At 40.1% G+C, this 13,107-nt stretch overlaps 1 protein-coding gene across 11 annotated transcripts in view; it reads right to left on the minus strand.

Annotated features, from left to right (window-relative positions):
- Positions 1-3,087: 3,087 nt before the first annotated feature.
- Positions 3,088-13,107, minus strand: part of PAG1 (phosphoprotein membrane anchor with glycosphingolipid microdomains 1) — a 103,416-nt gene continuing 93,396 nt past the window's right edge. For all 11 annotated transcript variants that reach the window (XM_085572289.1, XM_021550560.4, XM_085572288.1 and 8 more), the window contains 3 exons: positions 11,672-12,258; positions 7,175-7,234; positions 3,088-5,108 (listed from right to left, as the gene is read on the minus strand). In XM_085572289.1, the coding sequence (XP_085428415.1) occupies positions 4,758-5,108; positions 7,175-7,234; positions 11,672-12,258 (998 nt within the window). In that variant the 3' untranslated portion in view covers positions 3,088-4,757. The remainder of the gene's footprint in view (positions 5,109-7,174; positions 7,235-11,671; positions 12,259-13,107) is intronic.

Raw genomic sequence — 13,107 nt, forward strand, 5'->3', positions numbered from 1 at the left:
CAGTGCACAGATGAGAGTTGGGTCTCTAGCTGCTTCCAAGCCAAGTCACCTGGCCTGAATGGCTGCTTTTAAACACTCTGTCCCAGCCTAGGCAGGGCTGTCACATGTGGTGGCTCCACCCTGGCTGTGGTGAGATGAGCAAGAGACAGGGCAGCACTGTCAGCTTTTGTAGTCAACAGCAGCACAGGTAACGCCAAGTTCTGGAAGCAGACAATGCCAGAGAGAGCATTCTGTGTCACAGCTTTACACATGCAAACCATTTATCCAGCATCTTATAAAAGCACCATTGAAAGGTTGAACTGAGAGCACCGCATGTACAGAATTGTGTTCAAAACAGCGGACAGGAGCTGTTCAGGGAGCCATGGAGAAGCATGCAGCCCCGCAGGATAGATTCCTTGAAGGCACTATAGATGAGGGCTTGGAGAAAAGGCAGCTGGTCATCAGCCAGTTGAAACTATGGGGATGACCCAGTTCTGGGTTACTTATGACAATGAATCCCCACACCTACTCATCCCTCACTCCATGGATCCTGCTACATGTAAGCAAGCCTTCAATTTATATTAATAGAAAGACTGAAGCAACAAATTGTTCACAGTTGACATGAACACCACCTCCCTGAATGCTTGCTATTGTAAAACCTAGGTTCTTCAAAAATAGACTGGTAATTCTTATTGCAAAGCTTAGTCATCATAGCTACATTACCGGGCTTCTTAGTGGATGTGAGTGACTATTTAGTGTTTGTGAATGACTATTGCTATTGTAGGGCTAACTGAGGTTCAGCACATTAAATGTGTCTCTATAAAGATGTTTCCAAGTTGGGACAAGTAAACGTTGGGGTTGTCCCTTTGTACTTTTGAATTAAACACATACAGTATGGAAGAGAATATGGAAGTATTAGCTGCTTAGTAGAAAAGGCACTATAACTGATCTAACTGTGGTAATTAGGTACATGTCCATGCTACAGGTATCTGCAAAGAATTTATTTCTCTCTGTGACTGAGAAAGTTATTCTACACTCATGGTAGAACAGGATGACAGGTTTACATAATGGATTAGCACTGGTTTAGGTGTATGGTAAGAACAGCTCCCATGGAAGACACAGATTAATGAAGAGATGTCTGAACTGCATTTCCTATTTTCTACCAGTTCCCAGAGGGAAATCAAAAAAACCTTTTCACTAGTTCAGTTATATACATATTACAGCTTATGTTTGCCTTACTGTGGCAATTTGATGTGTGATTTTATTGTACAGTTGTGCCAAAAAAAGGAGGCAAAGTTATAGACTATGCAGCTTCCCCAGAAAACATCACCAGGTAACAAATACTTTATTTTGGATGTTGACATTTATTTAGGGATATGGTGAAAGAGTTAAAAAGAGCAGTAAAGAGACAAGTAGAAGAGACTCCATTTTCTTTACAGTCAGATTAATCTCTTTGGGGATTACTGCTGGAAAAAATCTTTCTATCAAATATATTAATGAAAAGAAAGCATTGACAACAGCCATAAGGGAAGAGGTGTTACTTCTGGGAAGAGGGAACTAAACCAGAACCTTGATTCTTTGTCAAGAAATGTAAATAGTCACTTACCAAACTTGGACTGAATTCTAAAACATTTTCCTTTAGCATTAGACTACATGATGGAGATTGCAGGGGAGTTATGGACTCCCCCATACATCCTTATTCAGGAGGGTAATTCTTTTTTGCAGCTTTTAAGTCCAGTGTGTGTGGATCTCAAGGCTGAGGGCAGGTACACATCCCAAAAGCAGCAATCCAAAATGTGAACTTCTCCATGAGACTGAGGTCTGATGGACCATTAAAAGGTTGTGACCAGTCTGAAAGTCATTTAAACAAGAAGGAATGTGCCACTGCCACAGGTGTGCAGACATGGTACCAGCTCCCAGTGCAAGGCTGTATGAGACAGGGTAAAAACAGAAACCAAAGAAAAAGGAGAGGGGGAGGAAAATTTTTCTTTCATTGTGTAAAAGGGAAGTCTCGGGGGTCCTAGGAGCAGTTGTCAGAACAGAAGAAAGAACAGAAGGACTTGTGTTTCTTCCTACAAAGCAACATTTTTGATCTGGTTAAGAAAGACAACAGAATGACTGGACAGTCCTCCGCCATCCTTTGACCTGCTGGTCTCAATGGGGGTATTTCTTGAGTGATGTTTGATTTTCTTCTTTTGCACCTTAAAATTTACAATCAAGAATTCAGTGCTATTCTTTGCTATCAACTGGCATTGTCTCAAGATATCTTTGAATTGGTCTTGAAATTGAATCTAGTAAGCCTGACAAACCTTGTGTTCCTACTGTTTCTCCAAAAGCAGTCATCCATGTAAAGGGATAACTACATCTTGAGATGTATTTGGGAATTTCAGGAGTTGAGGTATGCCTGCCACTAAGCTGCAGGAGTCAGACTGAGGACTACATATATAAACTGGTACCCCTGAGCAAGGAACAGACAGCAAACACATAGTTAAAGACTAAAGAAATTCTCCAGACTTAGCATAACAAATCTGAAATATGGTGCATCTTATCTTTGGCCTTAAACAGTGTGAAGTAGAATGAGAGAACATTCAAAGGTGAACAGAACATTCAAGGAAACAGAAACAAGTATTTTTATAAAGGGAAAAACTCCAGAAAGCAGAACCACAGTCATCCTTAAAAAGCACTGAAGTGGAAGCAAAGGGTTTGCTGCAGCTGTCAAAACATGGCAGCATGGTCAAGAACAGGATGGACGTAGAGTGGTCTGAACTGCTTCTCCTCCAAGGAAGACAGTCGTAGATCAAGTGTGCTGCAGTGTTGCACAAGGTCAGGATCCACAAAGTTTGAACACCCCTGTGGGCAGAGGTTGACTGCACGATTGCATTGCTCCTCAGGCTGTACTACTTGCAGGCAAAGCCTGTAAATCAGCACACTTCTCTCAGTTATGAAGCTATTTCTAATAAATGTGTGTAACCAGATCTATGTTTGCTCTTTATAGTACCAAGTCATGTTGAGAGCTGACCAAGGATCCAAGAAGGGCTCAACCTTCAAAACCCAGTACCAATTGAGCTAAAAGTAAACCTGTTCTGTTTACTACAGAATAAGACAACCTCAGTTTATGTACTGTTTATTTTGAATTAAAAATAAACTGCTCTTCAAGCACATGCCAGATATTACGTATGTGAATGTTGCCAAGCTTGCACTATAACTTATACTTGTGTCCAAATTACAAGTGTATGCTTATATACATTGGGATATGTGCACATGCATGTCACACAATGCTAGTTCTTTACTGTTGGACTATTCTTGTACCATTGTACTATTTACTGCATTATTCTTGAAGGAAAAAGGTACCAATCCAGTGCCTGCTTATTTCATCCAAGCACTGTACTTTGTTTTTCACAGTAACAGAATAATGTGACATTTTTGAAAAGCCAGTGGCTTTCAAACTGTTTGTCAGAGGCCCAAGTAGGTCTTGGCTGCTCTCCTGTTCCTTTTAGCAGAAGAACAAAGAGGACCAGTGGCTATGCCTGACTAAATCCCACTGTCTCTTGCCTCTTTTTTGCCCTTTGGCAGTGTTCTTTTACATAGACTCCATGGTTTTAGCTTAAAAACAGCAAGCCATGATCCATTTCCCTGCTCAAGGAGGCAGAAAAAGCCAACAAAACAACCCCAAAGCAATTTTCATTTATCTACTTTTGAACTAGGAAAAAAAGGAAAAAACCAACCAGAACCAAATAAAGCCCAAATAAAGAAGGGGATTCCTCCTATTACATACCCCAGTAAGTTAATCTACAAAACCTGTGATGAAAAACATGTTGTAAAAAATAAAAGTATTACTCATTCAATACAGTACATAATTTTTCCTATATAAGAAACTAGACAAATATTAAAATATTTATGTCTTTAAAAAGGGCAAAATTCTGCAAAAAAAAGTACTCAACACTACTAAGGTTAGACTACACATTATGCCAATGCATTCATTTGCACAATTTTTGCAACATGACAATGATCTTGGGTGTGTGTATGTAGGCATTTATGTCCATTTGAAGGAAATAGTGCAAGAATGCTAAGGGTGACCACTGCCATTTTAAAGGGGGATTTCATAAATAATCAAACAAAACCCCTACAAGTACCAGTACACATCTCAAATACTGCAAGTCACATTCCACAGCCCTTGACATTAAAAAAAAAAGAAAAGAAAAAAGAAAAAGCCAGCAGAATTAATTCAAGTGCATTTGGAGTCAGTCCCTTGTGAACTACTGTTGTTTGCACTTTAGTTGCAGTGAATGTAAAGACACAGAAGTGAGTGCATCTTCCCCAGCCCTGCAAAGTAAGTCTGAGTTGAGGTACAATTTTCTGTGGTTTGCTCAACATTGTGGATGCCAAAACTTGAATGAAAAATTATGCTTGAAAAACATTTTGAAGAAAATTACATAAAATAATCTCTTAAAATGAGAAGCTAGTTTTGTGTAAAGGTAGTCTTTTTGGTACATAATCCTACCAGGACAACAAGCATGACACTCCTTCCCAAATTACGTTTGCCTTGGAGCTAATAATAATAATAAAGAAACCTTTACATTGTCCTGGTCATCTTTCTGACCTGACGTACCCCTTCCCATGAGCCTTGATCCACCACCCAGAAAAACCAGCAGGTATCACACCCTGGCTGAAACGTACATTGCTTCTTCACAACTTGTGTTCCACAGGAAAAGCACTTCCCTCTCCACATTTCACTTGTCTTTTGAAAATAACAGCGGGGAAATCTGCTGCCAGAGTGGTTAAAGTCTGGTGAATTCCCTGTGGTGCTGCAAGTCCCCTATGCTCTCGTAGTCGTTCTCTCCTGAAGGAGCAGTGTGGTTTATGTTAGGCACGGACAAGGTCCTGTCTTCCTCTTGGCTCACTGACTGGATAGCTTCATAGTCCGGCTCCAGCTCTCCGTTTGGTCTGTCCACTGACTGAGGCACAGTGGTAGAATTTAGGGTGTTTTCAAAGTCCTTCACACTTGCATAGAGGCCACTGCAAACAGATGGGGACCTCTGAGATGCAATTTCTTGAATGCAGGTGTAAGGAGAATCCAGTGCCTTGATGGCCTGTCCCGGCTTACTCACCGATGAGTACATGGCAGAGATCTAGGAAAAGGAGACAGCTACTGAGTATGGAGCATGCATAGAACTTGTGCAGCAGTCTGTACCCTTGTACTACAAGGATGTTGGCTATTTAAGAAAAGATGGGATCTTCTGATAAAAAGATACCTATTCTAAAAGGATATGATTTTTTCCTTGAGGGAAAAAAACCCACATATTTCTTACAAATCCTTCCTTTCTGGCATGTATTTATCGATTGGTTTTCTTTTAAAAAAAGAATGCTTTATAAAATAAATTTAAAAATGTAAAATTCCTTGAATATAAAACCCTGGTGAGAAAATTAGAACTGGGAAAAAGGGAATGGCTTTGTGAGCAGGAGCTCTTGCAAGTTTTAATATGGTCCTGGAGTCAATTTGGACTCAACAGGGAGAGAGGCATCAAAGGGAGGATCAGATTGAACTGCTGTAATGAAGGATGCTATCTGATCCTTAGGGTTTTAAAAATTATTACTGTTACTATTTTTAATGGTAGTGTCAACTTTTCTCCTTTTAGAGACACTGCAGTAGAAGAATAGTTGATTGTTTCTGTAGGCAGGACTAAATAGGCACCAACACATGTGAAGACAACATTAAAAATCTGTAGTTAAATTACTCACACCAGATAATAGCAAGTAGTGCCAATACTGATATGCAAGGTCTGCTCCATTGACTACACTTTGCCTACAAAGAAGAGCTGCTTCTCAAACACTGAGTATGTGAACTTTAGACTGGAGACTGAAACCTCTCAGCTGTAAACAGCAGAAAGGGAGACAGCATTTAATTCCTAACTGAAAATTTCATCTGGTGAGGGTACACTTCAACAAGTGCATGAAAGCAGCCCTTCATGAAAAGGTGGGGAGAAGCCCACATCCACACATGTCCCTCTGCTCAGGGATTACCTAGGCTGTTGCCAAGCACAGGAATCAGTCTTAATTCCCTCTCCCAGGCCAAATGGATACTAGTCCTTGCACAAGACAGATGGCTGAAATTCCCTGCACAGCTTCTCTGGTATCCAGTATCACAGTGCAACATAGCTCTTCTATTACATTTAAAGTCTTTCCCAAACATGCAAAGCCATCCTGGGTTTGTATAAATCCAGTTAAAAGAGTAGATTAACATGAAAATATCCTTTACCATTAGGCAACACAGCTGAAGCAGACAAACCAGAACACTTCTGATAATAATGGGATATTTTTTGTGTGTATGTTTGTGTGGGGTTGGGGTGGGTTGGTTGGTTGATTGGTTTGGGTTTTTTTTTGTTTTTGGTCTGGTTTGGGATTTTTGGGGCTGGTTGGTTTTTTGTTTGTTTGTTTTAGAGGGACATCAACTTGGAGATGGCAGTATTTCTTACTTTTTACTGATTTCAGCTAACAAAAAATGGCTTTTCTGCTCATCTATACTTCAGATCTTCACAGTATTAGATTATATGAACGCACTTCAAGATCAGGTTATTCATTAATGGCTGGGAATGCTTCTCCCAGCAGAAGGCATTAGCTCACTTAGTTCATTGCCAAGTTTGTGTTTAGTTTTATGTCCAGAGAACATATTTATAAATGGCATGGGTATACTGGAGATGATCACAAACAGCTTTATTTATGCTTAATTTTTCTCTTTGTTTAACTCACCTCCATTTATCTGACCAAGAAACATTTTAAAGAACAGTTTATATTCCATATAAACTGTGCTTTTATTGTGCTTCAGTCTACTTCCCAGAGCCCCAAACACTTTGCATGGGGAAGGTGGAACATATGTTTCAAAAGGCTGCCGGTTATTCTTCTTGAGAAGGTTTCGTCAACCAAATCAAGAAATTACCCTAACAATCAACTAATTATGGCCTCCTATTATTTTCTGAAATTATTTTTAACCTATGGGCCTGATACAGCCAGATGTTAGAATACTTCAGATTTTAGGAACATGGCAATAGAAACTCTGTGCAGAGAAACTCGGGCTTTCATTTTTCTTTCACACAAGTTCCACCTTTCTTAGGTTCTGCTTAATCATGCAGAGTTTATGTTAATTTCTGCCTAAAAATTGGTCTCTAGTTAGTTACTGGATTGCATGCAAGAAACCTACCTCATCTTCTGTAAGAGATGGATCTTCCTCTCGAGACTTGTAAGACACTGAACTAAGCCTCTGTAAAAAAGGAAGAAAGAAAGAAAATAAAAGGTTCATTACCCATCAACAGTGTGAAATCTATAACAAAACCTTCCCATTATAATCAATACATTATATTTTATGATCATTTGCTCTCAAGTTCAATTTTACATAGCTAGTACCCCCACTATTCAGAGTGCTTCTCTGGAGATAACAGCCCTGAGGTTAGCAAAGATTTTTAATGTATCTGCTCTTGTCCTGACCCGAAAAGGGTAAAAATAATGCAATAGTTAAAACAAACGCTGCACCACTGTATCCCTCCTTTACACCTTTTATGAAGTATCTGCTGAGGCTTCTGAACAATTAGAAGACAGCTCTTGGAGTACACCAGTTGCCCTTTCACAGGATTTTCAGATATACTTTTAGATGACAAAAGAACAATACTCAGCTGACACTTTCTGGATGATTGTTACCCTTCATTCTGTAGATCCTGGACATTCTGCATGGGAGCGCTGTGTCCTCCACCCCTGGAATGCCGTTCCTGTGCAGAGGTGCTCAGCAGCCTGGCCTCACAAGCACTCAGACCTGCTGCAGCCCACCCTGAGCTGGAGCCAGGCCACACAGCAGATCACTGAAGGATGGAGTCTAATTGCAAGCATCTAAAATGTTCTGTGCAAAAAGGTCATGAAAAGTCAGGGGAAAAGCATTTTGCTCTTATGAAAAATGCCTTTGGACCTTTACAGCGACAAGGACTCTGCTGCTACACAGCAGCTCTGGGATGCCTCCTCCCTGGGCCAAGAAGGCTTTGCTGGACTCCTGCTACACAGTGATTCAGAGGGAGCCCTCCAACACTGTAACTGGCTGTATTTTGGCCTCTCACACAACTTCTCCAAGTAAAATACTTCATACCACCTCCAGTGCAAGCCAACATGGAGGACTAGAGCTATTTTTAGCACAGTCAATAAAATACCACTTCCAGGCACAAAACTTGGGTTTTTTTGGTGGTTTGTTTTTTTTTTTTTTCCTTTCTTTAATCAGAGGCTCATTGTGATAGATTCTTTCCTCCTTCCATTTTCTTGTTGTTTTTACTTCTGGTAAATACCAAACTTCAGGTTTCTGGGCACTTCTGACAGACCCTGGCCCAAAACACACTGAAGTTCTGCCTGCTGCACCCAAAGAGCTTCCCTCACACCAACAAACCCTCTCACTTCTTTCTCACTGATTGGAGAATAGTACTCTTTAACTCTGGTTTGTTTACTCTTAAAAAAACCAACCAACCAAAAAAAAAAAAAAAGAAAAAGAAAAAGGAAAAATTCAAATATATTTTGGCCTTGTATTAGATCTGCTTCACTACAGCAACTTAGTTTTTCCTATCTGCATCTTTTTGTGCTGGGGAGTAAGCTACTAATTTCATCCTCGCACATTAAAACAAACATGTGCTCATAAAATTCTTCAGTGATTTTTCTGTCATCAGTGTGTCTATAAGCACCATGTGTCAGGACCCCTTCTACAGTTTCCCACTCAAGTACTGATAAATACCCCAAGGTGTTTGCCATCCTGTGCTGTTTCCCTGATACAGCATTCTTTCTTCTAAATGTGAAGCTTGTGACACACCCGTTTTGGAGGATATTGTTATCTTGGAAACTTAAATCCCACTTGCCCCTAAACATTTTTTACCTAGCAACATTTTAAACTATGCTGAAACCTCAACAGTAGCAACACAAACAACATGTGTCCTTATTTGCCTTCTGCTTCCCTTTCCTTCCTCAAGAGCACTTGATATTTTGCTCTTTGGCTCAGCTGCTGCTCCTGACTTGGGCAAAAGAACAAGAACATTCTCCTCTGGTGCATTTGTAAGAGATGCTTTGCCCATCCTCAGGCTATGCAAGGCTGAAATCAGATGGCAGCAGCCAAATGGACACACAGATAGCATTTCTACCAGTGCTCACTCTGGAAAGACCTGGATGAAAAAGGAATTCATACTTCCTTTTTAAATAAAAGAAAGAACTAAAGAAATATATTCTGCTTTTTCAGTATTATTAGAATAATGATGTTCAAGGTTTTGAAGGTGATAGAGGCCTGTAAGAGGCCTCATGATATTAAAGGTTTCTTTCATCATCAAGTCTTTCCACAGGATTTGGCTGGGTCATAGCCAAAAACTAGTTTAGGTAAATTTTCATCCATTGCTGCATACCTGGCTCTTAAAAGGATGCTTTGTTGTTTTCATGCTGTTATATACAGGAATGGTCTCTGGTTTGGTCCACCTAGTTGTCTCCTAGATTGGAATGCTTCAGGGACTTGCATAGGCTGGGATCTCACCCTCTTTTAGATGGTGAGACTGTAACAGCTTGGACACTGTTCTCTCCTTTTACCTGTTGGCAGGTACAAGCCTTGGTTACAGGTGCCTCCCTGCCTGTCCCTTCTTTGTGCCCTCATTATAGTGAGGGAGACTTGCATGACGTACACACAACCTCTGTCTTCATCAGGGCCAGGGCAGAAGGTTGAAGAGTTTGGGATACAGATGTCATGCTAAACAAAGCAGCTAAGTAGACTCATAGAAGAGGAAGCAAAACCAGAAACCCCTATGGGGTCTACCTAAAAGAGTTATTAGTGCAACATACATTTCCATGAACATCTTGGTTTTGCTTGCCACATCGAAAAAGGCATTGCTCTGCATTGCTTGAAGCAGCAAAATACAGGGAAAAACTATCATCACAACAGAAAAACAACCCCACAGCCCCCTCCCCACACAATGCCAGCAATAATGACATTTATGTATTCCATCAATTACCATCTCCAGCCCTGCTGCAGCTGTAGCTCTCAAGGACAGGACAGGCACACACCTCGATGCATAATGCATGTACCCAGCAGCGAGCACGGCAATGAGCTGATGCTGCCCAAGATTTAACTCAGGGTGGCTTCAGCTCTGAATAAATTTTAATTAGACAAACACCTTTTTTCTGGCACTTAGGGGACTGCATGTGTCATCTCTTGATTAATCCTTCAAAACCTGAACCATTTTAATCAATTCCCACTCCTGGCAGTTACTGACAGTGCATACATGGTGTGCTGGGGAGCTACAGAGCAGCAAAGGCTTTTCCTTTGTATTGGTGCCTGGGAAATACAATTACTTTCTGCTAGTCTTTTCACACATAGTAGGAAAAATGTCACTGTTACACTAAGCTGTTTATCTAAAAGTTTAATTAGAAATTACTTATGGCTGGAATGTGGGAGAGGGGAATGGTGCTGGATTATTGATGACAGTCACATCTTAATTTTTTACTTAATGAGATCATTGTTGTAAAAACGTGCACTGAAGAATCTAGCTGAACAATTTTTATACTGCAAGAAGTCTTCAGTTTATTTATTTGGACTATATTGTGCTTTACAAGTTACATGGTTTGTTATTTATTTAACAGGATACTCTTCTGCCTTCTTCCTGGATTACTGAAATTCTTCAAATAAGAGAACAACCAGAAACAAGTAACAATACCTCAGCTCTGCTGTGATTTTTCACGTAAATGTTTACATTAAAAAGTCACATTGCATCTTAAGAATTTTTTTGAAATTTTCATCAATACCTACCTAATATTATTTGATGACTCAGACACCAAAAATCTGCTAAACCTACAGCTCTTTCATTCCAATTAATAAGAAGATATATAAACATTCTGAAAAATGCAAACTCAACATTTTATGAAACGTCTTTGCTATGATCTGAAAGCATCCTTAAAATTACTTCCAATAAAAAACTACAAATGCGAAAATAAACTGTTGAAAATGTCATAATTCTATATTTTAAGGAATTCACCATAATTCATTCAGCAAGCATAAGCTGCTGAGAAAACTTAACTTTTGGCTGTGATTTCAGCACTTAGAAATTCCTTATACTCTGTTTATATGTGATATACAGAATTTGACAAATACAGCTGCAAAAAGCATACAGCTGCAATCTCTTTCTATCCCTCCCTCCTGCAGCAAAAGACAAAGTGAGTGTCTAACACTTGCACAGCTAAGTCAAGGTGGCCCATCAAAAGAGGCACATCTAAAGTAAGGACATCCACCAAGGATGCCCCCCTCTCCTTTTTGTAAGTTGCAGTTTCATTAGAAAAAAAAAAGAGGAGGCTTCAGAACAACATATAGATGGTGACAGAGATACGGTCCCTTTGTAATAGCTTCCACAAATATAATACATCAAATAAAGAAGCAGAAGCCTCCTATGCAATTTCTGGATATTATTTTGGAAAAGCCTTACGTAGTGCATAGCTCCAGTCAAAAATACAGACAGCAGTAGAAGGAGCCTCTAATGCAAAGATTCTACTATACATTACCATATTTCCATTTACAGTCTTGCTTCATCTGAGTGGGGTTTCTTTCTTGTTATTTTTTATTACTGAAAAATAAAATCCTTTCCCACCCATATGTTCTCCATCATTATCTGGCTGTTTGATGAGGACAAATATTTGCAGTATTTACCTTTTCTGGTTTACTTGCTCCTTCTGTCACTTCTTCAACTTCTTTTTCTTGCACATTTTCATTTTCATCAAGAAGTTTCATGGGTACTGGAGGGGGAAGCTCATCCTCTACATCTGGTATGTTGTCAAGAGGACTTTCTGAATTTGCACTCTGGCGACTCTTCTTATTTCGGTCAACAGATGCATATTCTGCTGACTCAATTCTGTTCTCAGGAATCTGATTCTGACCTTCAGAAACTGTCAGTGAAGCCTTTGATTTGCTGTTAGAGTTCCCTTCCATGCTGACTACTGCTCCAACATCTTTAATTTCCTTCACAGTTTCATACAAGCAGTCTTCAACTATGTTCTCCTGAGAGGAGCTGTCTTTCAAGACTTCATAAGGCCCTTCCATTCCAAGACCTTGATCATTTTCTGCATTTCTAGATGAGATTATAGTTTCCATGGGGTTGTTAGGGGGAATACTGGGTAGTTCCCGGCTCTGGTGACATTTTATAGACTTTCCAAGACTATCCTGTTGATCTAGTAGATCAGATGTCTGTACTTCGTCATAAGGCTGGATACAGGCAGCTGTACTGTCTTCAGAAAGAACTAAAGAAAATTACAGAGAAGTATTACAAACAAAGGCATAACTAAAAGGTGTGATTTACATCACTTTGCTCTCTACATCACTTTGTTTTTGTGACATGCGGGAAAGGATAAATGATACTAATGCCTGGAAATGCCTAGTGATTAGCATGCTTTTTGCTTATCAAAAGGTTTCAGTTATTTCAGACATTTCTGCCTACTGGTAAAATTCCTTTATTCTACTGGTAAAATATCTTTCTCACAACATCTAAAATAGTCAGTACACCCCCAAGTCACATTATATGGCAACAGCATTCACTGTCAGAACAGGAGGTGGGAGGTTAGCTGTGCATGGATATCCAGCTGCCTTGTACTCAGTTTCACTGAATGATTACAGAGTGCTCAGTAGTCTCAGATGGGAAGGAAACAGGTGGGAGGCCTCAAACCAAGTGCCTTAAAAAAATCCTCATTAGATTTTCCTCTTTGCATTTCCCCATTCTCTGGAATCAAAAGGAAAGTGTTCCTTCCTCCTCCCTGCCATCCTTCAGCTTGTTTAACATGCTGGCCCAATTCTCGTTGGGATTACACTTCGCCCAGCCCTCCCTGCACGCTACAGCAGAAGCTCTCACCGAGGCTGAGCCATACTTCTCTTAGTCTCGCAGCACATAATGTTGGTTGACAACCTACTAACGAGCCGGCCATATGCACAAGAGAGAAGACTAGACTTCAGAAGGTAGTGTCAGGCAGAACATGTTGTTTCAGGTCCCAAAAGAGGACCACATGCCATTGTCACTAGGGGGTATTAGGGACTGAAATGTATGGGACTTCTCGTCTTACACCACACATGTGACATTTGCATGCATTCATGGGCAT

The sequence above is a fragment of the Lonchura striata genome, chromosome 2 (genome assembly GCF_050655825.1).
Source record: "Lonchura striata isolate lonStrDom1 chromosome 2, ASM5065582v1, whole genome shotgun sequence".
In the NCBI taxonomy this organism is placed as follows: domain Eukaryota; kingdom Metazoa; phylum Chordata; class Aves; order Passeriformes; family Estrildidae; genus Lonchura; species Lonchura striata.